General features: G+C 37.9%; 1 protein-coding gene across 2 annotated transcripts in view; it reads left to right on the forward strand.

The window, feature by feature from the left end:
- The window catches only part of COL4A1 (collagen type IV alpha 1 chain), a 123,422-nt gene that overhangs the window by 75,478 nt on the left and 19,978 nt on the right, over positions 1-27,966 (forward strand). The window contains exons 14-41 of one of the 2 annotated variants that reach the window (XM_057397221.1): positions 412-447; positions 600-659; positions 2,777-2,821; positions 3,028-3,081; positions 3,563-3,604; positions 4,457-4,550; positions 5,209-5,244; positions 6,776-6,940; positions 8,757-8,852; positions 9,719-9,802; positions 10,521-10,591; positions 13,205-13,396; positions 14,196-14,364; positions 14,769-14,861; positions 14,956-15,060; positions 16,237-16,334; positions 16,636-16,786; positions 17,114-17,227; positions 17,613-17,780; positions 18,330-18,419; positions 19,344-19,496; positions 22,344-22,442; positions 22,534-22,623; positions 23,480-23,619; positions 24,512-24,642; positions 24,747-24,823; positions 25,562-25,660; positions 26,177-26,227. In XM_057397221.1, coding sequence (XP_057253204.1) covers positions 412-447; positions 600-659; positions 2,777-2,821; positions 3,028-3,081; positions 3,563-3,604; positions 4,457-4,550; positions 5,209-5,244; positions 6,776-6,940; positions 8,757-8,852; positions 9,719-9,802; positions 10,521-10,591; positions 13,205-13,396; positions 14,196-14,364; positions 14,769-14,861; positions 14,956-15,060; positions 16,237-16,334; positions 16,636-16,786; positions 17,114-17,227; positions 17,613-17,780; positions 18,330-18,419; positions 19,344-19,496; positions 22,344-22,442; positions 22,534-22,623; positions 23,480-23,619; positions 24,512-24,642; positions 24,747-24,823; positions 25,562-25,660; positions 26,177-26,227 — 2,803 coding nt within the window. The remainder of the gene's footprint in view (positions 1-411; positions 448-599; positions 660-2,776; positions 2,822-3,027; positions 3,082-3,562; positions 3,605-4,456; positions 4,551-5,208; positions 5,245-6,775; positions 6,941-8,756; positions 8,853-9,718; positions 9,803-10,520; positions 10,592-13,204; positions 13,397-14,195; positions 14,365-14,768; positions 14,862-14,955; positions 15,061-16,236; positions 16,335-16,635; positions 16,787-17,113; positions 17,228-17,612; positions 17,781-18,329; positions 18,420-19,343; positions 19,497-22,343; positions 22,443-22,533; positions 22,624-23,479; positions 23,620-24,511; positions 24,643-24,746; positions 24,824-25,561; positions 25,661-26,176; positions 26,228-27,966) is intronic. The other variant, XM_057397222.1, reaches the window with a different exon arrangement.

A 27,966-nucleotide genomic window follows, 5' to 3' on the forward strand; every position in this document is an offset into this window, starting at 1 on the left:
CATAAATAACTGCATGAATAAGTAATGCATACAGCAGAGGACTTTCTGAGGAAGGAGGATTGATAAACGTAGTCCTGTAAACACCAAATATTCTGTAAATTTGAATTAAGTAGCTTGTACTTGTCATGGGCAGAATCACATTCACGGAATCTGAGTGTTAATTAATTTTTCAGTTATTGAATTAGGCAGTCTAAGCGATATATACTACTACAGTGAACTAGCTTAATGGATTTACGTTTTCTGTTTCTGTGACTTGCACGTCATACTATTAGACATAATACTTGAAGTAGCGAACAGGGTTAAATGTGCTTTTGCTGACTTGAAGAGTTAAATGGTTTGCAACCTAAATATATAATGGTTAAGGTTTTGCTTACTAATCTACTTTTTTTTCTTTTTTTATAATTTCATTAGGGTGATCCAGGTGAAAAGGGTGAACAGGGAGTTCCAGTGAGTATTGTGTAGATTTAATTTGGTTTTATTACTATAAAAATTGTGAAGAATCTGATAATGGCCCTGAATATCTTTATAGCTGTTGGATAAACGCAAATTTACTTTAGAACTTGGCAGTATTTTTAATCTGATGTATATTTATTTTGCAGGGATTGCCAGGTTCAGGTTTCAAAGGTGAAAAGGGCGAACCTGGGAAGCCTGGTCCACGTGTAAGTATGCTCAACTTTATCAATACTATAAGTACAGTCATCGTGTTGTTTCCGTAAACTAATTTAACTTCATATCCGTTAGCAAACCAGCAAATTTGGTATATTTCAAATAGGCAAGTTTTGCTGTTGGACAGGTGTACAAGTCAACGTAATGATAACATTCAGTAATGTATGTAACATGCTTTCAGATAAACAAAACCACCTAACAGTAGCTTGCAGTGCTGAAGGCAAAGGCAAGATTCCCATTGATCCCAACTGAAGCAAGATTAAATCATTCTGGAACACAAGGAAAAACAAAGCAAAACATATCACTTTGTTGGGATGACTTTAGCTAAATGGAACATGTTGAATTTATTGCAGATCTCTTACATGTAATCTAAAATAAGCCTGCTTAGCCTAGAGGTACCATTTCTTTTAAAGAAGACAAATGGAGCAAAAGCTTTAGATGACTGGAATATGTTTGCTTGCTGGTTTCTAGCCTGACTGTAGATGCTTGAGGCCATAAGGTCTGTTACATTTGCCTGGTCTGATCTATAGCATAAGTCTTATCCATACAACTTCTACCTGAGTCATGCTGCATCTTTCATAGCTGAGCTGGTAGCAAAACCATACATTTTCTACATGCAAACGTATTTAAAGTGTTGCATCTCAAATTGTGGGTCCTCATAAACTGTTAGAAAAGGACCAGCACATGTATAGGTGTTGAATTGTACTTTAATCTGAAAAAGAGAGAATCTTGCTCTCTTCTGTACTTCAATGTCAAATGTTCCATATTCCTTTCAGTAATGACATGTGATGGGATTATCCTTGCTGCGTGTGATTTTTTTACTCTTACAGTAAATCAGGGCTTGAAACCAGAAAAAGTGGAGAAGTGTTAGCCTAAAAATTGTAGAGGAAAACTGTTCTTTGAATTGTTAAAAAATACAGCCTTCAGTTTCTTCAGAGTTCCCTGAAAAAAGTTCCTAAGATATTTTGTATATAATTGTTGCTGTTCAAGGAAATCATAGCTACTTCTGAAATTGAGATAAGGCTTGAAAGACGAGCAGATGAACAAACTTGATATTCTAGTTTCATGGAATGAAACTGTATGATTAATTCCAATCACAGTGAACATTTGAAGATTCTTGTGACTTTACAGCTCATTTTTTTAATTAATTGTTTAAAATCACTTATGAACTTCTTTATAAGATACCATAGCTGCACACTTTGGTGGCCTGTTCACATTTGTTTTATCATTTTTATCATTCAATTTCATTGTTCTAGGCAGAGTTTTTTGACCTAAACTGATGGGATTATTTTTCAGACTGAATTGCATGCACTATTGCTTTGTTCATTAAGTATATACATTTTCTCATTTTATGGGACATACTCATACTGCTTATGATACACATACAGTCTAAGGACTCTAACACCAACTAAAAGCCAACTTTCACTGGATTAGGCTACAAACCTAGGTGCCAGTCCCTTCATGGTCCATAGGAAGAGGAAGGGAATGCTGAAAAGTAGGTTAGTCCATCTAGGTCATTTATCACTAATCTCATCTCCTCTATAGGCTTAACACAGTGGTCTAATAGTGAATCATTTTGCTCTGGAGGAAGAAGTCGGGGATTCCAGGTTATCATATGCCTTGTGATTTGAAATTATAGCTTTCAATTTACCACTAGATTACCCGCTGTCTGATATGGGGCTGCTCTCCAAGCCTTCTGCTGAAACTGAGCCACTGAATGTCTATGAATAAAGGTTTTGTGAGGTTGGAGAGTATATATATAGAAAGGGATTACTATGAAGGGAAATGTTTCTGGGTCTGGTTCCAGTTTCCTGTGCTGTTGATAAATTTTTTCTTGAATCCTCCTTGACTGGGAAATCCATATGTTATTCCTGGATCTGGGAACAGATTTGCAGGATTTTATTGAATTCTGCAGCTTGTACGAAGTTGAGTAACATAGGCATTAGGCAGGCATAGTTTGCCTGCTTTGTACCGTTTGCAGTTAGCTGCATTAGCACACTTTAATTCATGCATTAAAATAGTGATTGTTTTGTTCTAGTGCTTCACCCGCTGTATTTAGAAATTGCATGTGTGTGGCTGTCTAAGTAAAGTGGAACTTGGTGTTTTACAGGGAAAGCCAGGAAAAGATGGTGAGCCAGGACCTAAAGGAGAAGCCGTATGTATTTTACTGAATTTCCAGTACTGTTTCTTGTAGTTTGTGTATTATAAATGGTAGAAATTTTCTAGCCACCTGAGTTGTTTACTTAAAGTTGTTGCTTTTGGTGAATTAGTGACTGGCTTAAAAATTTAAAACTTCAATGCTGCCAGGGCTAAGATACAACTATACTTGTCTTTTCTGGTTTTGCTGTCTTCTGCACACAGGGTTTGCCTGGTGGGTTTGGGATTCCAGGACGACCCGGGGAACCTGGTGCCAAGGTGTGTAGTAGCAGCCTTCACTTCCCATCACATAGAAAGAGAAGTTAAGAGCTTGCATGACGTATTCATAGATGTGCATTAAAGCAATAAATGCATATTAAGCAATATTAAATGAATGTAACCAAGTTGTAAGTAAAGTCATCAATCAGAGTCTGAGAAAAGTCAAAATTAAAGTAGTGTAGGTATCCCTGGTTGAGATCTCTTACACAAATTGATTAATGCAGGCTTTATTTTCATAAATTCTTTGCCCAGCCAGCATATGTACAAATGTACTTTCCTAAAAAATCCAGTTTCTCTTTACATAGTGTAAAGCAGTACAGGCCTGCAAACTAATTTTTTACTGCTTATTATAATGGTCCAGGTACTTACCATTTGGAATTTGCATGATTCTGTATCAAAGTGTTCATTAGCTAAGGAAATCCTATTTCATGGGGAAGAAAATCTGATCTGTATTTAAAATGCGCATTGTATTTTGATTTAGGGTGACAAAGGTGAACGAGGTTTTCCAGGACCTCCAGGAAGAGTAAGTCAAATAAATTACTGTTTTATTTTAAACTTCAGTGAAAACATAAGTTCTGTGAAAGCCAAAGAGCTCAAACAATGAGGAAATAAAGAGAGACTGTGTGTGTTCTGATCTCATTCTAATCAATCATGTCCTAATTTTCTCTTAATGAAAACAAAAGTTGGATACAGTTCTTTTAAGTATGTTTGAAATTTGGGAAAGGAGCTGTGAAAAAATATGATTTTCAATTATTTTGTACTGTGAAAATAATAGGCATTGATAATCAGTAGAAGTATCCAAAAGAGAATTCAAGAGTAAGTCTGTCAGCCTGCAGTCTGTAATTTTTTTAACATTTCAAATAAAAAATGGGATTAGTAAGCAACAAATAGATTATTGATGGTGCTGCTTCACCAAGAGGGGGGAAAATTCCCAACATCTGCTGATTTTATTTTAAAACTTGTGCATACTTCCTGAGTATTTTATTCTAAATATTAGTATCCCATATGTCAAGCTCAGATCAATGTTAGCAGAAATCACCAGAACAGAGTATTTTAAAATTAAAGGTAATACAAACCTTAGACTGCCCTGAGGTTTCTTGGCATCATTCTTGTTCAGAAAGGTGCTATAAAACTCTCCACTTAATCCTGCTACTTATGTGAAGGACTTTGGTAGAACATGATATATTTTTCATGGTAATTCCTCGACAGCTACATCCCACTCACAGCAGTTATTACACGTCACTAAAATTGCAGATATACCAAATTGATAGTACAGACCAAAATGGCCTCTGTACCATCAGTTCACAAAGGGAGAGATACAAATGAGGGCACTGTTGCATGTTTCTAGTGTCCTAGCCTTTGTCCTGTGATTCAGATTATAGATACTGGACCAGTAGATATGTTTGGTGAAAAAGGAGAGCCTGGACTTTCAGGTTTGCCTGGGCTGAAAGGTCAAAAAGGTGAAAAAGGTATGTATTTTGTCTTTTTGATTGAGTTATGATTTTGGTTTTATTACTTAATTAAAATTAAATTAAATTAAAATTGCACAATCTGTGAGCTCAGGAGCTCTGTACGACAGTGAAATGTTCCAGTTATTTAACTTCTTTCAGGTTATTACATTTGATGGTAATTTGTAGGACTCTTTTCCTCATCATAAGTAAAACTGCCTTTCAGTTACAGATTGGAAAAAGATAAACTAGGATCTGGTTTTTATAGCAGTTAAATAATGCAGTGAGATTATTTAAGATGGAAATCAGTACTAGCAAAAAAGAGGATAATAATACAGAGAATCTTGAGACTTCTTTAAAAAAGTCAGTAGCTAAATTTTAAAATTTGGCTTCCATAATTTATAAAATACTTCAGTAACCAGAAATTATCAATCATCCCCTTTCCCATTTTCCCTATTATAGACCTTTACACTATTGAAGAAAGACCAGTGGAGAAGATGGGTCACAGCAGGGCTTTTTGCCTAAGTGTATTGTTTGCAGATATCTGTAGATTATTTAATTTAAGCTGTGATTCAGGACATACTAGCTTCTAATGTGTACTTAAATAACATGTGCTAAAAGTTCACTGATGTTGGTTTTTCTGACTTCGTTGCCTAATTGAAAACCTCTCTTTCTAAAGGTTTCCCTGGTATACAAGGAATCCCAGGACCTCCAGGTATGAGTTTATGGCCACTGATCACATTTTTCTTGTGTTGTTCTTGGGTGAAGAGTCCTCTGTAGCTACTGCCAGTTACTTGCCTGACTTACAGAATGCCCAGGCAGCGGCCTCTCCAGATGTCTAATCATCCCCCTAGACCTTTCCTGTAGATTGTTCTCATGTCTCTGATGTTACCCTTTGTGTAGAGCCCTGATAACTTCCTGCTTAAATTGAAGAAGTACTGTGCACAGGTCATCAGAGATAGCCCGGACAGTATGGCTCCACTGGGCAAGACTTACTAAATGTGAATATGTGAGTGGGTATATGCATATGTACCTATGTATGCATACTCATATATAATTTTTATGCTCTCACTTAAGCTTTATATGTGGTTGTATGAATATAATAAAATAAGGTTCACTGGGAGAAATAATGGCATTTATTTCATCAGTCATTCCTGAAAGCTTCCTACTTTTTTGTCACTTGCTGTAATAAGAGTTATTTCTTTTGCCTGCAGATGTTGCCAGTTTCATAGGCAACAATGCTTTACCTACCTGTCTTCTTCACATTAAGACAATGCTGCTATTGTGTATATATCTACATGTACCTGTGTTTGAACTGAACTACAATATTTGCTTTTTTAAAATCAAGCAAATCCTGTGTGGAAACCTGACTGTAGTGCATCCTACAGAGATACTGCTGTTACTTCCTTTGCTTGCCTTTTCTGTCTTGACAGTGAGCTAAATATGAAATGAATGTGAGCCAGGGACAGATAGTTTCTAGGAAATTTTTCACAGTTTAGGGAGGAGATACTATATACCGTAGGCTGCCGTAGTCTCTAAAGAATTCTGTATGACAAGGAAAGAAGAATGGTAGCTCTTAGTCTGTCATTACCCTGCAGAAACTGAGATCTGTGTGACTTTCACGTCTTTCTGCAGTGTTGAAGAAGGCTGAAAATGGTTTAGTAATCATGTCTAGTGATCAGTTATGAACTGAATTAACTCATTAAAGTATGAAGACCTGTGTGACAAACAGGTAAAAGGAGACCTTAAGCAGGCTTTTTCCCTGGCTACTTAACTGCTTTGTATTGGCTGTTGTTTGCTTATTATTCCTACAGTTTTAGTTTTAGCATTATTGAAATTTGCTAGCATTGTTGAATACTTATTTACAGAAGTTCCTAGACATGCTGTCCCTTTCTAGGTCTGTTTAAGATCTGGTTTATTATGAGACAACAAGTGTGTAATAGTTTCTAAGTGTAATAGTTAAATTAACTCCTGTGTTGCCAGTATTACTACCCAGCAAAAGTTGTTTCAACTAAATCTCAGGCAGTTAGTACAGAATAAGTGTGTTTGTCTAGGGACCTAACTGAAGTGAATTATTCTGAGCTGTAGTGAGTATGTAATCTCAATTTTGTATAAATCACCTATAGTATTTTTGTGCACTAACATTTCTCCATTTCTCTCTGAACCCTAATGGAGGCCAATGTGTTGTTAATGTTACTGCCTTTTCACTTGTCACTTCTTTCATGTATGTTTTACTATGTCCAAAGGTCGTCCACTGCCAGACAGGGTAGGATCACCTGGTGTCCCTGGAGAGAGAGGTGAAAAAGGTGAAAAGGGTTCTCCAGGATTCGCTTTGCCTGGACCTCCAGGAAGAGATGGTTTCCCAGGTCCCCCAGGGTTGCCTGGCCCACCAGGTCCTCCAGGCAAAACAGGTAGGTAAAGCATTCAGTTGCTTTTCACAATGAAGATTCAATAATGCACACTGCATGCACGTAAACAAGAAAAAAGCAACAAGATTATAAAAGCTATAATCAGAATGCATCTACATCATGGAATAAATATATCCAAGCTGTTAATGGACCAAGAAAAAGCTGTTCCACGGTGCAGCAAGCTGCTTGCTTCCTTACTAGGACAAGGATTCTTTGCTAAACTATTTTTTTTAATTTCTTCAGAAGTTCATTGTGGATTACAATATAAACAAATAATTGACCTATATACTGTATACTGGTTTCCTCTGTGTCCTAATGTGCCAACCTAGAGATATTTATAGATCTTCAATTTAAAAAATAACAGATACTAATATTGTTCTTAGCATGAAAGATAGCCGTTCAGTATCACAATTTACAAGTCTGCAGTTCCAATCTGTGTAACAGATTGAACACATGTAAAAACTGCAGTCTGAGGTACTAGCCTGCCATAAATTTTTATTGTAAAAATTATCTTACAGGAGAGTCCACACATGGTTTATAGAGGTAAATGAAAAGCTAGTAATGATATAATAAATATGTAATAATTAGTAATAATAATAACATTATGCATCTATGTATAACTACATCTGATGAAGAAATAGAGAGAAAAGAGAAAAAAGATTTTTAAAGATGAAATTGTTTTGGTTTTGCTCTGCCACAAAGTAATGAAAAAAGTACATACAAAAGTGGTCTGTGCTTAATAGCTCCTTACAATTGATGTTTTAAGTCTTTTATTGGAGGAAAACTTTTGCTATAAGTGATACTGATATTGTGAGTTATATCGTCATATCAGAAAGAATGATATACCTATTACAGTAGCTTAGCTAGTCTAAAGCTGTAGAAAGGAACATTAATGTCTGTGGAATTCCTAAACAAAAAAAATTTTGTTCAAAAACAATTTAAGATGCCCTGTTGTTGCTGTATTTGTCAATGAATCCATTTGCTAATGAATCCATTACCTAGAAAATGGAATTAAATAGCGAAATCTTGCCTTGGCCTAAAAATAAGAGCAATTCCTGGTTTTCATACAACATATTTCTTTTACTGCTTAATTCAGCTCCTTCCCCAGACACCTGAGCTTTCTTCAAGTACATAATGGGAAACAATTTGTTTTCATTTAACTGTTGTTTGTCAGACTTTACATTGACACTTTCAGTACTGGCTTTGGCCAAGATGATGTCATATTGTATTGGGTCAGAACCTGTGCCATTATCATCAAACAGAAGCAGCACAATTTGTATTCTCATATCAAGTCTGCTAAGTATTCTTATTTGTTACCTATTTCAGTTCCTAATATTATGAAATTTCTTGTTTTCAGGAAGCTTGATCAATGTAAAGAAGTTAAATAAATGTTAGCAAGCTGCTCTTGACCTACAAAGTTTCCTAAAATATTGGGAAAAAAAAAAGTTGCAGTACAAAAACCTCTAATTAATGAATTTCTTCAGAAGTCAATATTCTCCATTCTCTTCAGGGTCAAAAGAGCAATTTTCACAAACAGCACTCTTAACTAAGTCAAAACTTAAGAGCAGATTTTATGTGAAAGTTGTTTGCAACCTTATTATGGTAGAGCTTGTCTTTTCTTTGTAATGCTCGGCGTTTCTTAAGCAATGTATGTGGAATCAGAATACAGAATCCCAGTTAAATTTGTCAAAGTAAATAAAATAGAAAAGTAAAATGCTATCCTAACTTACCACTCTTCAGCTGGGCTATTCATAAATGCAGCCCTATAATGGAAACTGGAACTTGTCAAACAATATTCTTCATTGTATTTCCATTGCAGATGGAATCGATCAATGCCAGCAAGGGGAACCTGGTGCACCAGGTAGTCCTGGACTTCCAGGGAGAGATGGATTTCCAGGAGAGATGGGAGAGAAAGGTAATACTATTTTAAAGTGATTGCTTGCAAATGCTCTGTACTCTGGAGCTTGGGTATGTAAAAAGGCTGAGCAAGTTAGTCTGGATCCAGAGAAAGCATGCTTGAAGTTAGTTGAATACTTCATGGACATGGAAGACTTTTCTTGAGTCTCTTGTGAGTAAAAGAAGGATATTGTGTTTTGAGTTGTGTGACACAAACTGCATTTACATTTCTGTTGGCCTACACATTGCTGTAAAGTGATAAAGGATAGTGCTGGGCTGAGAAGGGAGCAGGGAAGAGAGAAAGGGTTGAGTATAGCCCCATTAAGTGTAAATTGAACTGTTCATGGCAGTTGAAGGTGCGAATTCTGAGATAAAGAGTTAGAGAGGGGCAGATGATTTGGGAATGGAAATGGTTTATGAATCATTGCCACAAGTATAATTGAAGCTAAAATTGTAACACCTATAGATAGCACTGTCAACCATGGGTTTTAACAGCATTGACTAAATGGACATATAAAAAAAATGAGCTGCACTCATTTACACAATGGTTGATCCTTCCTAATCTCATTCTGCTCACTGCTTTTCTAAAGCTGGAAATTGTAGTTAATATTAAGGTTCTTTTTTTTCTGCTTTAATCTATTTTTCTATATGCAGTGTATATTTCTTTTTTTCTTAAGTTGATCTTCATTCCATTCCTTTAAAATTTTTTAGAAATTTGAATATAACTTTGCTTTTGCTTTGAAGGATGTAACTAGAAGTAGCACATTTATTCTTTCAACATGAAGTGTATTAAATTGACATTTGCCCCTGAATCCACCTGCTTGCAGTTATCTTAAATCTTTTCATTGTTATTCATTAGCTTTGTGGTGTGATGGTTTTTTTAAGGTGACAAAGGTGAATCTTGTGCCTTATGTGATAAAGTAGGACCTCCTGGACTTCCAGGACCACAAGGACCACCAGGGCCAGCAGGTAAAAACTGATTAACTACCTGGAATTTACTACATAGGCTAAAAATCTAAAAATGTATCATATATGATAAAATTAATTGCATTTTGTCCTACTAATCAAATTACTTGTGAAACTAATGTAAGGAGCATGGAATATTCCTATTTTGGGCCTGATTCCACATTTCTGAAGCAATCAACAGTTACTAAGGGGGCAAAAATTGGCCACAGGGAGGGTCTTTGCAAATTGTGGCCCAAATATTTTCATAAAAGATTGTGAAAGTTAAAAATAATCTGGGAAGCATTTACCCTGTGTGCCCAGGCTTGGCAGTGGCCCATGCATACATTCCAAATCCTAGCATTAAATTCTGTGGCAAAAAAAAAAAAATTTTCTGCAATCAGATGAGAGAAATTCCACATGCAAACATGTTTGTTTGTTCTAGTGGCTGTTGAGAAAAAGTAGTACAGTTTAGGTAGTTTCAAGACTGCAGTGGTTACATGATAGGTCTAAGTAGTAAGGTGAATTCATTCCTAAATCAGATGAATCATCAACTTCTGAATTTATGAATGCAGACTCATATAGCACAAGAGCACGTGAATCCAGACAACCTCACTGACTTTAACAGCATTATGTTGATGTAAGTGGGGTGAAATGAGACACTTTGAGGAGGATCACAAAGAATTCATGAGCTATTTGTAAATGCATGTAATAAATTTAACTGTATTTTTGTCTCTGTGATAAGGTTTTCCAGGGCAAGTGGGTTTCAAGGGTGACAGAGGCTTACCTGGACTTGATGGCCTTCCAGGGGTACCTGTAAGTAATGCCTTGCCAAATGCTGTATGTTCTATGAGACATGTAATTAGAAAAACATGTGATCATCAGTGTGGAGGTATAATAGTTCTGTTTAAAAGCAGACCAGCACAGTGATGTGATAAAATTGAGGAGCTATGCCTAGGAAAATAAAATAGGAGGCATGATTGAGCTATGAGAGGAAAAAAGAGTGGTCAGAAATGGGTTATATTTCTGTGTTTGCCCATCCTATGAACTCAGCAGGACACATGACCTGGCTGACCAAGCTAAGCAGTGGAGTTGAGTAAAAAGTAGGATTCTGCAGGAAACCGATGCAGGTCTGCCCTGTCCTTCTGGTGAATCTTTGCAGTAATTCTTTGCCGTTATGTACATATATATTGAGAAACAGTGCCATCTAGTGTAGTGTAAGCAATGTAATATTCGCATGCAATATACTTTGGCATTTTGTCTGAGTTTTGGGAAATATGTGCAGCATGTTCCATAAAATTTATTTACTTAGGAGGGAAGCTAAGTAGTATTGAAGAAATAAAGGAAGTCTCTGGAAGTGGATAGTATCCTGACAATATGATCACTTGTAAATTATGTTGATGCAGTACAACAGGACTCTTAGTGAGGAAGGGCAGATATCAGAAGCATGTAAAATGTAACACAAATTACTCCTAGATGAGCACTGTACTAGTACAACTACATTTGATCTTGTCTGAGTTCACTTGAGTGTCCCAACTTAGTGTGGTATGCTGTCAAGACCTACCTTAGCATACACGTTCCTGTAGTATAACGTGAATTTTGACACCATTCCTAATGTAAGTAGACTGAGTTTGTCAGAGTCTTCCCAGACTTCTTTTTCCAAAACCTTTTTTCTTCTTCCAGCCGATCACTTTTGGGAATATAACTTCTCAGCGTTATTCATGTGCACTAGCTTTAACACATACGGGAGGTGCACAAACTCCCTCTATCACTAGTGGTAAGAGAGAAGCACCTTCAGAAGTTAAACCAACCCCTGCATGAATTCCTTCTTCAAGGAATCTGTTTCTTTCCCTTGAATATGAATAAAGCCTAGATGCTTGATTTCAGACAATGAAAGTTAGCTAAGATGGAGTCCATTCTCTATTTCTACCATGATAAATAAGATGATGTTACTCGGCGACTGAATTTATTATAGTATCAATGGGATCCTTGAAAGAAATAGTGGAGAAAAATGAAAGACATCCTAATATATTTAATTTTTTGGGGGTTTTGTGTCTAGTATTTGTTCTCAGCACATGTGTTGCCACACCTTTATATTTTCCCTTTATTGCTTTTTAAGTTCCATTCATGTCTTTCATCAGACAAGGACTGGCTGCTGTTCTGAATTCTTTTAAGCTTGTTTTGCTCCACAGGGTTCAGCCAGGTGGTGATCCAGCATATAGTTTAGCTTGGAAAAACTGCATAGAGACCAGCCTCGCACACTCACATTGCTTAGAAACATGCCAGAGCCAGATTCTGATCCAAGACCCACCAAAGCTAATGGAAAGATCACCTTTGACCATGTTCTGGTTCAGGTTTAAGTGGAGGGCACACATCAGTCATAATGAGTGGACATTGCCCATGAAGTTTGTGCTTTACTACCCTAGTGAGTAGCTCTGATTCACTTGAAATTAGAGAGACTGTTTCTATGAGAAAAGTTCATCTAAGTCCTAGAAAACACTTAGGGAAAAATTTGAATTCTGGAAATCCTATAGGTATATTATTAGATAGATAATTTCTTCCAGGGATGCTTAGAAAACTCTTCTCTGAGCATGTGTGTAGTTTGTTGATAGTACCTACTGACTGTGATTGTTAATTTTACGAAATTGATTAATGTTAGTAGTAAAGGGAAATGTGGGTTTGTGTCTGCTAAATGTCATAAATAAACTACCCAGGAAGAAGCTTTCATCCTTCAGCTAACCTTAGCTCTTGTGCAAATAATGTTTGAGTTTTGTGTAAGACAATCAATTTCATAGATAGTCTATATATTTGATGAATAGTTCATTTAAAAGGTTTTGAAAGAAAGAAAATAATGGAGGGCTTGTATAAGCAATTTAAACCTCTAAGTTTGGCTGAGTTTGCATACTGGAAGTTTGTTATTTTCTTGTATTAGTTCTGCTGGTATTGTAAATTATCATGGAAATGTAGAAGTATAGTTTTTGCATTTGTATCAGGGAAGTAGGTTCCACAGAGTTACGTAATTCAGCATTTAAAGGTTGGGGCAGACACTTCAACTCTGAAAATGCCTTTTTAAAAAGCCTTACTTACGTTAATGCTGATATTGCATAAATAGGCATAGGTGCAATCCAGTATTGAAAATTCAGAGTATGTTTTTGGTATCTTGGCCTGCAGGTCTTGTGTAAGTGTTGTCAGTTTATATGTATATTCTAAAATGTGATATGATAAATGACAAAATGGTCAAGATCTGCATTAATTTCTTATTCACAGTTCTGTGTCCTAGATTATATTCTCATTTGGCCTTCTCAATTCAAAATTTAATGGTTTTGCATGATTTGGATCTACTCTTTAATTTCTAAAGTTTTCTTTTCTTTTGCATCAGTTGGAGGGTTGGTAGGGCAACCGATGACATCTGACTTTATGAAATTTCAGGGGCCCCCCGGCACTCCAGGACTTATGGGCAGCCCTGGGGCAAAAGGAGAACCAGGAGATTTTTCTTATGATTCTATCCTGAAAGGTGAAAAGGGAGATCCTGGTTTCCCAGGACAACCAGGTATTCCTGGAAGAGAAGGATTACCAGGAAAAGATGGATTGCCAGGTCTCCAGGGTCAAAAAGGAGCACCGGTATGTGTGTTTATTTATGTTTACATACTATCCTATGCGTTCTGTCTTTCAGATCAAAATTCACATGTTTCTATGCCCTAACATGCTTTATGTTTATTTGCCTCATTTATTGTTCCGCATCATGTCCTTACCTTGAGTAGTTCATTCTTTCTCAGAGGGAGACTCCATTTTCCCTGGAACTAGTGGGGAAGAAGGTCTTTCAACAACAGACTGTTTTAGATTTTGACCCTTTTTTGCTTGTCATGCAAATAAGTGATCTGACTCAGATGTATTCAGCATGGAGTTGCTACTTTCAGGGCTGTAGAGCAGGGATACTTCCTCCACAAGGTTGTGGGCATAGATAACAGTTTTGCTCCATTCTCCCTTCTCACAGCTTAATAGAGAGAACTAATGTTGATGATTTAGCTGATCCCTGGAGATGATTGAAGGAATGCAGCTATCCAAATAGAGATTGTTAAGGCAGGGTTCAACTCTGTTCTAGCATACTTCCCTTCTTGTGGAAACTAATGCTTCAAAGTCTTGCAGCTGATACGGATGTGGAGCTGAAGATGAAGCTCCCTATGCTCCCAGATCTATCACTGGGAACATAGCCTCCATGGTCCAATTAATTGCATTGCATACTAGTTATAATTTCCATGTGGAGCCCAGTTTCCACTGAACTCAGTGATAGAAAATCCACTTTCTTTAGTATTACAGATACATGTGCTAAATCCAAGTTACAGAATATTCAGAGAGGATGATGTGTTCTGTCTTGCCAATCAATCAGACAAAAAGTACACTTATACTTTCCTAAAATTAGGGTACAGCTGGCTTGAAAGGAGAACGTGGTCCCCCTGGCCAGCCTGGATTCCCTGGAGTACGTGGTGAAAGAGGTTTTCCTGGCCCCCCTGGGATAGGTGCTGCAGGGTTACCTGGTGACAAAGGAGACAGAGGCTTTGCTGGAACCCCAGGTTTACCAGGCCTTCCAGGTAATGCTGTAACATGCTTTAAAAAAAAAAAAACAAACAAATAAACCCAAACAAACAAAACCCAAGACCAACATTTGTGCCCTTTAAGTGATACAACCTGCAGGACCACCAGCATTTAAGACTGAAATAAAAAAAAACTTTTTAATTTAAATTAGTGTTTGATTTCAGCAGTATAACTGCTAATCTTTGAGAGCAGGTTTCTTGAAGAATTTTTTTAGGCCAAATGGAATGGTTTAGCTTCATCTTAATTTTCTATGAATCTTCTACAAAAAAAACTCCCTAATAAGACAGTTGTAATGGTATGGGTGGACTAATATTGCTGGCTGGGTGAAACTCCCATGTTTAGTTTCAGCAGTTCCTGTAGTTAATCTTTACATTACATCTTTACGTCTTGACATTCACAGGAGCAAAAGGCGAAGCAGGACGAACTGTAACACTCCCTGGACCTCCTGGCGCAGATGGCCTTCCTGGGCCGCCTGGTTTCCCTGGACCCCAAGGTACAGTAGCCTGTTAATCTTTGATGATCATAATGGCTCTGTTCCCCAGAAGCTGGCCTTCGTCTTAACGTTTTTCTTGTTTTCACTTGCAAAGGTGACAAAGGGGATCCTGGGCTTCCAGGTAGACCTGGCCTTCCAGGAGAAAAAGGGGCTATTGGGCAGCCAGGTATAGGGTTCCCTGGACCTCCAGGACCCAAAGGTAAGATAAAGTTATCCATCTAACACTGTTGGTATAACTGGAGTGTGGATGGAGGTATGCACTCTCACTCAGCCATGGCTTCATGAGATTTGGGAGGTACAGCTAAAAAACCTTCGTTACGGAAGTCCACAAGCGCCACAATAAGCATACTTTCAACACACACTTGCTTTGCTTTGTGCAGTGATGTGCAGATATAGTATCAAGGCTAGTCCCAGAATAGAAAGTGATATAGTGCAACATCTTACCTTGAGGCAACTGAGGTTGCTGAGAGATGAGATGACCTTTCTGAGAAATGAAGCACCATGTGTGGTTGGTTGAAAAACCATGCTGATATAACATTTTTGGGCCAGAGATAACTCTGCTGTGTCCCAGGTGGCTGAGAGTGGTTTGGTTAGAATACCAGCTTGTTCAGCATAATTTTAATCTTCCCTGCATGGCCATTGTCAGAGTACGCATATAGCTTAGAGGGAGTCTAAATGCTTTGTATTTTGGGGAGATGTGCTTAATAGTACTGTTACTAATTTAGAACTGGATGACTGGGTGTCATGGTTTATCGAGACAGAGTCTTAGATGACATGATTTAGTGTGCGGTGTCCCTGCCCATGGTGGGGAGGTTGGAGCTAGATGATCTTTATGTCTTTTCCAACCCTAACTATTCTATGACTGAACTTTCAGAAGCCACCTAAATCCCCAAAGTTCCTGTTTGTCTTCATTATTATTTCATTTATTTGACTCCACACACCAATGAACTGGAAGGATCAGGAAGACATAACAAGCAGAAAAAGCAAATTTTTACCTGTGACTACCTCCAGTTTTTCCAAGATTATTGTGGAATGAGCCTGAACAGAAGAGGCCTGTTGCATCTGGAAAGGGATTGTTGAATGGTCTTTGATGCCAGCAAGAAAGGCATGGCATATCAAACACATTTCTTTCAAGGACCCTTCCTTGAATTCAGCTCTACCTATTGTCTTTCCTGGGGCTTAGCCTAAAAGCTGTATTTTCCACTCCCCAAGACCTTTGCCTGGGAGAGAACCTTCATCTCAGTTTATTGAGCATATACGGGTGTTGAGTGAATGGAAGATGTGAATAGTTCCATTAGAGGCTTGAAGAAACAGCTGAGGACACTTACAGGCGGAGACAGTAATGATGTGAGTTTTGTTTTGTTTTGTTTTATAGGTTTCCAAGGTCAGCCTGGCTCACCTGGTCTTCCGGGGACCCCAGGAACCCCTGGCCTGGATGGCTTGCCAGGTGTACCAGGTTTACAAGGTCAAAAAGTAGGTGTCACCTGGTACTGCTATTTGTGACTGTCCTTGCTAAAAAGAATGTGTGTAAAGATCCTGCTCCTAAAAAAAAACCAACCCAAAGCTGGCCAAACTGTCCTTTTTATGTTTCCTACTATGCACACAAAGGAACAGAGTAGATGGATGAATGCTTGACATTAACACTAAGGGGCTTACAGCTCTCCCCTGTAGTCATGTATAGTGGTTCAATAGCCTCTGAGTGATTTAAATAGTCAGTGAATGAATTCTTGGTTTTGATGTGTTGATTCCTAATGTGTTGTGTTTCTTTGGCTAGGGTGAACCTGGTGTAGGAATCCCTGGCCCTAAAGGATTGCCAGGCCCTCCAGGTCCAGCTGGCATCCCTGGAGAAAAGGGAAGTGCAGGACTGCCTGGTTTACGTGGTGAGCAAGGCTTTCCAGGCATACCTGGACAGCAAGGATTCAGAGGTAACATTGCCAGAAATATATTCAGATCTGTAGTTCTATTTCTTTTAAAGTTACTCCCTCATAGATGCAGCAAAAAGCCTATTCACTACTGAGATGTCCTGCTGGTATCTGCCCTTTTTTCTTCTCCTTATTTTCTTCTACCAACCACCAGTAAGAAATGCTAGCAGCAGAGAGCAGCCCTTCCTCCAAGCAGAGACAAGGAGGCATTATAGGCTCAAGTGATGCCCTGTTGGCCAAGTAGTTAAAAACACCCTGTCTAGCATCTTCAGCACAAAGATTTCAAATGACGTCGGAGGACACTCAGTCTCTGTCTCTGTCTCCCCACAGGCGACCCGGGCCTCCCAGGACTGCAAGGCTTGCAGGGCCCTCCGGGCGCACCAGGGCTGGGCCCACAGGGATCGCCGGGACCCGCTGGGCAGCCAGGACCACAGGGACCACCAGGTGAGAGGAAAGTACTCTGCTTAGGAGTGGAATTTTGGTATAAGTAGATACTGGTGTTGGTAAAAGCATTGCTTGTGAACTGTTTTGTGGTATCAGGTTGGTGGGGGTGCATGGAAGGGCATGTTGGTGGGCTGCCTCTGTCTGGTCCAAAACACAGGGCGAGGCCTCCAGGAAATGCCTGCCATTTTGTTTGTTATCCTCAGGTCATTGGTAGATAATATATATAAGGTTAGAAAATGAGGACTATTTCTGCTGTCTGCCTTTGGGTCTTCATTCTTCATGCTATGTAATTCCTGAACCGCAGGTGGACATTATCAGATATTCTTGTTAACCACGTTCACCATGCTCTATTAAGGACTAATCCTGTATCTACTTTTTTTCCTAGGGTTTCCTGGAATAAAAGGAGAAAGGGGCTTTCCTGGTATCCCAGGTCTAGATATGCCAGGACCAAAAGGGGATAAAGGTAGCCCGGGCCAGCCTGGAGTACCAGGGTCTGTGGGGTTACCTGGCCTGCCAGGTCCACAGGGGGCCATTGGACTCAAAGGATCAGCAGGTAAACAACTTTTCCCTCAGAAACCATCATCTTTGACTAGTCTTTTATTAAGTTTTGGGATCATGCCCTTTCACTCAGTCAGGAACTGATCCATCAAAGAGCCCAAGCCTGGGAAAGCACACGGGCTTACATCAGTAAAGCAGCTCTGTGCAGATGTAATTGAACTGCTATTCAAGTCCTTTGGTGGGTCAAATCCAATGACTTGCAGGGACTAGCTTTTAGCCTGTAATAATGAAAGAGGATTATTCTGCACGGTTTCAGTGACAGAATGGGGTTTTAATAATGCCTTTCTTAATGACAGCATTGTTTACTGTAATAGGAAATTTTAAGAATCTATCAAAAAAACATTACAAAGTTTTATTCTGGTTTTCATAACGCTATTTTTTACTGTTGTTTTCTCTATCAGGCTTTTTTAAATCATCTTCTTTGTCCCATTTTTCCTTAAGTAGTGCAATTCCTAATATGGTAGAGAGTAAATGATTCTGTTTTGTGTATTTCTTTACACTGCTTGCTTTGTGTCTGTTAATCACGCTTTCACTTTGGTTTCAGGAGCCAAAGGAGAAATGGGAGTTATGGGAACTCCTGGATTGCCGGGAACTCCTGGACCAGTTGGAGATCGAGGGTTGCCTGGTGAAAAAGGTAAGAGAGATTTTCTAAAAATCGAAGCTGTAAAATTCAATTTTCTTGGCAGAAGGCAAGTCTGGAAATCACCAAATTGAGTATGCTTGGCCTAAGGAATGTTTTACATCAAGTAACTTCCCTTTAAGTTAGAAATAGCGTAATTTAGAAAGCCATATCCTAGGAGCTGTCATGTATTTGAGCACTGAGCCATGATTTTTGATCCATTCTTCAACAGTGTAAAGGTTTGCTAGGTGCTACAGATATTACTCCAAGGAAAGCACTGTATTTGAAATTATAAAAATCCAGAAGGAAAGTCTTATTTAAATTCTTCAGATAATCACAGAATCATGGAATGGTTTGGGATGGAAGGGACCTTAAAGATCATCTAGCTCCAACCCCCTTGCCACAGGCAGGTACACCTTCCACTAGACCAGGTTGCTCAAAGCCCCATCCAGCCTGGCCTTGAACACTTCCAGGGATGGGGCAGCCACAGCTTCTCTTGGCAACCTGTGCCAGTGCCTTATGACCCTTGTAGTGAAGAATTTTTTTCTAATGTCTAATCTAAATCTCCCTTCTCTCAGCTTAAAGCCATTTCCCCCATCCTGTCAGTACATGCCTTTGTAAAACATTCCTCTCTAGATTTCCTGTAGGGCTCCTTTAGGTACTATAAGACTGCATTACTGCCAAACTCCTACCCCTGTTATTTTCAGAGTCTAAAATTAATGACTGTGAGGCAGGAAAAAATATCTCAACTTTTTGACAGAGCTGTTGTGAAGCCCTGGTATGAAAGTCTTGATATTAGATAAATGAGATGTTCCAAAGCATGGTATTCGGTTCTTAAAATCTGAATGAATAGCTAATTTCATTTGTTCATGTTTACTGGATATTTTATTAATTATAAATTTATATGCCACTATAATATTCTGTGCTATCCCTTTATAGGTAGCCAAGGTTTCAAAGGTGTAGTTGGACCACAGGGTGATCCTGGTGTCAAAGGAGATAAAGGTGAAGCTGGCCTTCCAGGAAAACCTGGAACAATGGACACCATGGATATGGTTAGTCTCAAAGGCCAAAAGGGAGATCAAGGAGAAAAAGGTAACTTTAGTTTCTAACTGTGGATAAGTGTAATCAACACTATATACTGTTAAGCAGCAATGCTTTGAGTTCAGTTGTATCTTAGTTTTTGAAGTAAGATTAAAGTATTTCACACCGCAAATGCAGATACGTTTCTGGTATCTTTCAACTCCACAGAAATGAAGATTAATCACAGACAGAGAAAGGGGTTTGGTTGGATGGAAGAAGTTCCATTTGCCCTTGTAAAGTCTATTTTGCCTCTTTCATCTGAATACTCTCAAAAGAAAGGAAATTTTAAAAGTAGAAACTAGAGCTTAGCAGAAGAGAAAAGCTGTCTTTCATGTAAACATATAACGGAAACACTGTTGGCCATGTGGCCACTGTTGTTCATGTGGCCATGAAGACCAACTGATACTGTAAGAAAAAGTGGGTTGCCTTTTTTTGGCACATGTGTTTTTTATGACCTCAAGAAATTTCAGGGAAGACACATTGTATGCCACCAATACCAAAAGATCAACTTATATCGCTTTAGAAACATCTGGAAATATGCAGGAGAAAGACAATCAACTTTCTATTTAGAAACTTAATGATGGTAGAGATATTAGGGGGTTTTAGATAATGCATTCTTCTTGGACTTTTATTTTCAGCATTACATGAAAATTTAGTTGTTTCAGATAATTTTCTCTTTTGTTTTTCCTGTCAAAGAAAAGATAGTGTATATTTTTTATACTTTTATTATTTGTCCACTTTATGTTGTGATTTGCTTTTTATTAAAAATATCCCATAAGAGTTTTTAAGTAAATGATAACTGTTTAGTTAAAATAGAAGTGTAAGGCTTAGAAGGGAGCTACTGAGATCATGAAGTTTTCCATTTCCCTCAACCAGATCCTTCAGCCTTTCATTATAATTCATGTTTTCTGAAATCATTATCATACTTGTTACCCTTTCTGATTTCTCCCCAGTTTGGCTGCATCCTTGTTAGAGCACACTTTGCTAAAACGAGTGAAGGACTTCAATTTGGGTCATGCTAGAATTAAATTTCCCTTTCTGAAACAACAGAAAACTCAGTTTGTGATTAGTTATAATCCTTAGTACTTTACTTTTAGACTGGTGCCTATGCAATTTTTTTTTATTTTGATGCATGCTTTTGACTTCTTATCACGTATGTGGTGTATTGCATTTTTTGAATTTCATTATGTTGATTTCAACTTTTGCTCGAACTCTTCTGCCATCTAATTCTGTCTTCTTTTTAAGGCTTTCCAATTTAGTGTCATCTGTATGTTTCATCTATTTATTCTCCATTGGGCCCAGGACAAAGCACTTGAGACTCCTTTTCAGTTTGGCAGTGATTCACTAATAACCGTGCTATGCTATATCTGAACTATGGAAACAGGATGGTTTCCTAGGCTATGTACCTTTTATGACTATGTCCTGACTTCTTGTTAGAATGGGACCTGGGCTCATGTGTCCTGGTTGGGTCTCAGAAAAGCCTAGGCATGTGGATAGGAAGTGTCTCCAAGCTTGGACACCCTTGAACTGCAAGGGAGGGCAGGAGCAAGTATGGACTGCATCTGTCTCTAAGCTAAGGTGCAGCCTCTAAGAGTATTTGATGAGGCTCCCAGTCTATAAAGGTTTCACCTAGATTAATTTTCTCATTTGTTCCTGATCTTGATATATATGGTTATATGAAAAGCTTTAAACCAAATCTGCATAGGCTGTTTCTCATTACTTTCTTATCTACTGCTGAAGTTGACTGATTGATAATTAGTTTTATTTTCTTTCCAGACATCCGAATTAGGCACACTGGTTACATGTATATAAAGAAGCCTTTGCTGAGAAATTCAAATAATTGATTTCTTTGGTTTCTAACTTCATCTCTCCAGCACTGATAATGAATGCTTACTAACATCTATGCTGTACCTTTTCCTGGCCACACAAAGTCTAGAGATTGGCCTGGCTCATGCAGCCTGGAAGTTTAGGTTCCAAGGAGATCCCAGCCTTCTATTTTTGCTGTTATTCTGCCCATCTCGTCTTCTTCAACCCAAAGATTTTTAGTACCAGTAAAGAAGAATAATCTAGTTATTCTTTATAATTTTATCATCTGCCTTCATCTCTCTAGGCATGAATATCACAGTAATGCTTTAAAAAGCTTCTAAAATACTAACTGTGCAAAAAAGACACAGTATTTTTATGGAAGATGATCAGTGATGTTTAATGAAAAAAAGTTTCAGACATCTTGGGGCCTTATGAATTAAGTCTGCTTCCTTAAAAACATTCAATGAACTGTTTTCAGTAACCTATTGCCCTCTGCCTATATGTGACACTAACAGAAAGGATTATGACCAAAAATCAGGGACCTTAAACCTAGATAAGAGGCACACTACAAAATAAGAGGTGAAGCTTTCTGGAATGATGAAGATACTTTAACATTAGATAGAACTGAGGGAACAGCAGATTTCGTCTGTGAAGTGGTTGTTTACATGTACCTTTTTCAACAGCAGGTCAAATCAATAATTTCTGTTAACACCTGAGTCTGGCACTTCTGAAGTAACTCATTAATCTGACTCAAACACATGTTCAATTGCAATTTCATTTAAAGACATAACTTGCCTTGTAATTTGCACAGACACCTATAAAATTGTAATTGTTTACCGCCTTTCCTCAGCACTGGTTTAGTAACTGGAAAGTTGTGTTTTACTCAACTGTGACTTTACTGTACAGCATCTTAAGCTTGAATTCAGCCATTTCCTTATTCAGTAGAAAGAAGCAACAGTGATCAAAAAATAACTGGAAGGACTATTATATGGCATTACAGTAGATTTTCACAGAATAGAACTCTCTCACTGTGTTTGCTTTCTTGGTGTCCAGGGGACCATGGACCAACAGGAGAAAAAGGGTTACGTGGGGAGTATGGAGAACCAGGAATTCCAGGGAAAGATGGTGAACCTGGTACTCCAGGACAGCCAGGTATGTCTGAAGCTAGCAACAGAGAGACTGTTCATCAGGTATTTGAAACCTTGTTAATTAATGGGACTTTTAATTTCTCTGCTGTCCGTAGGACCAAAAGGTGATCAGGGCCCCCCAGGATTCCCAGGGGATCCAGGAGTTCCAGGACAAAAAGGATCGGTTGGTGAAATGGGTTTGCCAGGTACTGACTGCTGGTAATTTCCTGCTATTGTTTTCCACAAATTAATATAGAACATTATGAGACCTGTATAGGATATTTGTTGGAGTAGATCTACTAAATGGTTGCACTGTTTGCAGTGTCTGAACTTTAGACTTTTGGGACACTGCTTTTTCAATCCTATTGTGATATACAAATAATAGGATGGTTTCCTAAGTTTCTACGTGAGAATCATTTAGCTGGATTTGTAGGATTTGTGTATTTGTAGCAGGCAGGCAGTTTTCGAATTGGTACCTGTTTTTTCTGTCTCTGTCTCTGCTAGTATGTGAACTGCATTAAGCTTCTTGTGTATTTACCACCTTCTAAAATGTTTGGTGTGTTGCTGTGTACTGCCTTTTAACTACAAACTGTAGTGGTCTAGGTCTTTGTGAAGAGAATTGGTAAAGAATAGAATGGAGAAGAACTTATGTCTCATCACGGAAACTTGGTCTCTATTCAGATGGCCTTGTGCCTAGATATTTAGGAAATCAAAGGTGGAAGACTGAAATGGTAAAGTGGGACAGAAAAATTTTCTACAGCAGAGTCCCTTTGTCACTGTTGGCCTGTTAGAAATTCTTCAAATCAACATAAAGTTTTATTCAGATCTTACTTTTAGCAAGAGCTCTATCCAAGATTATGACCTTCTCTTATGAGAAGAGCTTATCTTCCCATAAAAGTCGCATTTACTGAGTGAATCTCAAAAGTTAATTTACTACCTATTTTTAGTGAGTTCCATTGCTTTTCTACCTCTGAATGACCAAGGTAACACTGAAAAATCATAGTCAACACTGCTAAGGTAACACTAGTTCTGATATATCCATTTTTCCTTTTCTTTTACTAGGAACACCTGGAGAAAAGGGTCTGCCAGGTGTACCAGGTTCACCAGGCACACCAGGGTTCCCTGGGCAAAAAGGTGAAAAAGGAGACAAAGGAGCACCAGGTTTTCCTGGAATTGGCTTTCCAGGGTCTCCTGGTGAAAAGGTATTTATACCCCTAAGGATTTAATAGTCTGTCTCTACCAAATACCTTATTTGAAAAGACACTGTTGGTCTTTAAGCTATCTTATTGTATTTTCAGATGTGCTTATTCAAGTACCCGATGAGAAACTTGAAAGGTATACATATGTGCAGCTTTAGGTGCATTCTGTTTGATGGGACCACTGTCTCCAAGATTTTTGCTTAGAATTCTCTTCAGAATAGGCTAATTTACAGTGCTAGAAATGTGGGTGAGGGGAAGAACTTTTTAAAAATGCTAAGTAAATAAAGTGAAAAGGGCTTTTTACAAACAGAGCAAATAATCACACTGAAACAGTATTTCTGTACTTTGACAAAAATACTGGGAAGCTGAAAAGAACTCTAAAATGCTCAGATATTACCGAAGAGAGAACTGTATTAATACAGTTCTCTAAAGTTAATCTAATCTCTAATACTGTTCTAACAGGATTCTCATTTGTTTCACATTCTTTTTCCTAGCTATACAATGGCACTAATAATGAAATTATAAATAATAATTGTAAAAATAAAGCCAATCTGGTAGCAAAGTTGCTGAAGACTTAAAGATTGTTTTGAACTGAACCAAGGACAATAAGCTAAGAGGCTAATTTGGAAGAGACTTTGTAAAAACTGTCATAATAATTCATAGAAAACTGTTCATTTTCATGAGTAATATGTGTGTATTAAGCAGTTGCTGTAGAAGTCAGTAATTCTGATAGTGGAATCTCATGCCAAATTTAATCCTAAATTACTTTGTTTATAAATGGAAAAAAATTCTTTATACGTCTGATGGTTCAGAGGGGTGACATATACCATTGCTAACAGAAAGAGCTGATTCATAATCAATGTGTGGATTTTATAACGTGTGTTGCTTCTTCTAGGGAGAACCAGGAAGAACGGGTAGTCCAGGTTTATCTGGAGATAAGGGTGAAAAGGGTAGTGCAGGAATTCCTGGAATGCCGGGTGCCCCAGGTCCCAAAGGATCCCCTGGCATAGCAGGATTTCCAGGCAAGTCTTTATGCTTTAATAAAACATAAATTGCCATGAAAAATTCATGTGAAACTTATATGAAATATCCTGCATATAAACCCATGTCTTCTTCCTTTCTTTAGGAAGCCCAGGCCGCCATGGAGAAAAGGGTGAAAAAGGACTTCCTGGTTTAGCTGGCATTCCAGGTTTAAAAGGAGAACCAGGTGAAAAAGAAATATAAAACACCAAATGCTACTTAAATTATTGTTCACCTCCGGTTAGTGGCTAAAACAAATACGGTGGCATCCTACACTTGTTTTAGCTCAGCTATTTCCTGCTACATTTGTTCATTTCATAAGCAAAATAAGACAGCACTGTTTCTCAGCTAAATCTGAGTCAATGTAGTGTGGGACTAAGACTTCTTTTACACTGTTTATAGAAGACATTTTACCACCTTCCACAGCACTGGTTGTTGCTATAGACATTATTTCTCTTGTTTCTGAGTTAACTTAAAAGCAATAAAGTTGATCCGTGGGCCTAAACCTCAGTCACCACACTGACATCATTCAACAGGTGTTAAAGAGGAATAAGTCCATTGCTGTTATGAATATAACAACATTTTTGAACTTGGAGTCTTATGTTTTTAGTTTGCTGGCTGCAGGACACATCATCTCATTGGAAAATGGGCTGTGCCATTCACAAGTCTTTGCTGCAGTTCCTGCACTTTAAACTCACTGAAATTCATTATAATTAGCTATGTCAAAATTGGTAATACTTGAGACCTGTCTCACACTGATTTAATTCAGAAGTAACCTCAAAGAAAAGTTACAGTGAAATCATCATGCAGCTTCTGCTTGGTCTCTGTGGGAGTAAAAGAATAAGTGAAGCTTTTCTTTAGAGGAATAAAAGGTGTAACAGAAAGTCTGATGAAAGTGAAATAAAAATGGGAATTTTTTTTTCAGGTGAACCTGGCCTTCCAGGTCCTGCTGGTTCCATTGGACAGAAGGGTGAGCCAGGTTATGATGGGATTCCAGGTGCTGCTGGTGCAAAGGGTGAACAAGGTACTGCGACTCTCGTATTAAGTTTATGGGCTTCAAAAAAACACTGAGACAGGCTACACAAGAGTAGCTGGTAGAGGGGTGTGCTGGGTTTGAGGTACTTTGAATGGAACCTTAGAAAATAAAGTTAGTATGCTGTCTTGCAAGTTACTATCATCCATCATTGTAAAGGTGATCATTTAGATGAGCAACTGTGTTTAGTCAGTGTAATCTTGTAAGAATTTATTTCACAAAAGCTGGCAATACCTCAAAGAATTGGTATATTTTGAAATTAATTTCAGTCTTCAACTTTGCTGTGAAATAACGGAGCAGGCTTGCCTTTTCTTATGGTAGGGTTTTCAGTCATATGGGACCCATTTTCCTAGATACAATACCAATATATAACAAAGTCTCTGCACTGAAAAACTTTTGCATAAACCATTTATTTAGATTTTATACTTGCTTAATAAATTTTTGTTCATTACATGTTAAATTTAAGTCTGTTCCATCTTCTAAGTTTTTTCTGCTTCTCTATTACAGGTATTCCAGGTAGAGGAGTTCCAGGATTTCCTGGTGCAAAGGGAGATAAAGGTAAAACGTTTTTTTAAACAAGTAACAAACCTCCCTCACAACATAATATAAACATACTTCTGTAATTCAGACATACTTTCTACTTCATTCTTTCACATGCTGTACCTTTTCAGAGTAGGCAGAAACTCTGAGAGGTTTAAATACTTTCTGTTGCAGCGACAGCATCTTGGACATGAGTTAGCTATACCCTAAAATAGGTAATTATTCATAGTGTGGAATTTACTGCAAGCTGTGCTGTGATGAGGTAATATAAATAACTCATGTATTTGTGTGCTGTGCTTTTGACTCCAAGTATTCCTGGTTTTGTACTAATTTTGCAAGAATCAAAGTCTAGTGAGGCACCAGACAGCTAAAGATAATAGTTTCATGGCCAGGATACTGCAGTAATTTTTTTACCTGAGTCTGTTGTGCAGCCCACATGCTATTTTATTAATTGCTAAAACTGTTATTCTGTATAGCTTGGTATAGCATGTCTAAGCTATGCATGGGAGCATGGTGCAGAGGTGCAAAAGGTAGCAGAGACCTGATGGGATCTTCCTGAAAATTATTACTACCTGGACTCTGGACTTACTAGCTATCACAATTTCAAGACCACTTGTGGTCTTTGCAAAGAGTGTCTGCACTACACTGTGACGTGAAAACAGCTGATTGGCTTGAGTTAGTGTTTGCTCAAGGTGTCTGTAATGCACCATGCTCCATTTGATGAAGTAAGTATGTCATAGACACTGGGCTGCAATATCAGAAGAAACTGTTTGAAGAAATATCAAACTGCTACTGATAAAGGAAATTGTGTATGATTAAAGAGTTTTCAATTTTTAAAATCCAGAAAACAAAAAGATTGAACTGGCCCATCTATGAAATAAATGCGACATGGCAGATTTTTAATAACTTACATAGCTTGAAATTCCAATGCCCTACCTCACTCATTCTTCCTATAAATACAAGAAACTTGTGTGGACAATCAGAAGTGGTAAACCAGAATTTTAATTAAATTACCATCTTGGAGCAATTAACAGCCATTAACTACTGAGAAAGCCTGATATTAGAGAACTTACTTAATAAGTAGATTTTCTAATCATGGCTCAGTAAGGCATGAGGAATGCTAGATTATAAGAGCACTTTTCTCACCTTATCCATCTCATTTTGTCAGCACAGCTCATTTAAAAATACCTGGGTTCAGAGTAAATAGATAGCCAGCTGCCATCATTTGTGCTCCAAATGTATTGTACTTGAAGAGATATAAGTCCAGGATTTAAAGTCCCTGTTCTGTTTAGGCAAAAAGACAGGGATATTGTTCTCTATAAATTTAATTTGTCTTATTATTGTACTTATGCCAGCTAATCTATGTTCTTCTTAATCATGGACTGGATTGCAAATTTTAACCATTTGTACAAGCCTTAAAGTAAGTACTATGTGTCTAAATCTAGATGTTGTTAGTAAAAAGAACATTCCATTTTCCTCCAGGAGCAAGTCCTTTTGTGCTTAGTCAAGGAAAACATCCATTACTCAGCTATGACAATAATAATTGTAACGGAGTAAGGGTTTGAGGGCTTTACATTCCTATTGGAAAGACTGATAGAGAGATTCTGAATGTTTATCTACTTTTAGAGTGGTTTAAAATAGCCAGTGATCAGTAAGCTAAGAAAAGGTGTCAGTCAGACTAGTCTTTTCCTTATACTTTATGTCATAATGTGGAAAATAATTTTCCAAAATTTTGCATTTTTATACAAATGTATAAA

The sequence above is a fragment of the Pezoporus wallicus genome, unplaced genomic scaffold, assembly GCF_028554395.1.
Source record: "Pezoporus wallicus isolate ANWC-B61680 ecotype Strahan unplaced genomic scaffold, APGP_CSIRO_Pwel_v1 contig_1851, whole genome shotgun sequence".
NCBI lineage: Eukaryota > Metazoa > Chordata > Aves > Psittaciformes > Psittacidae > Pezoporus > Pezoporus wallicus.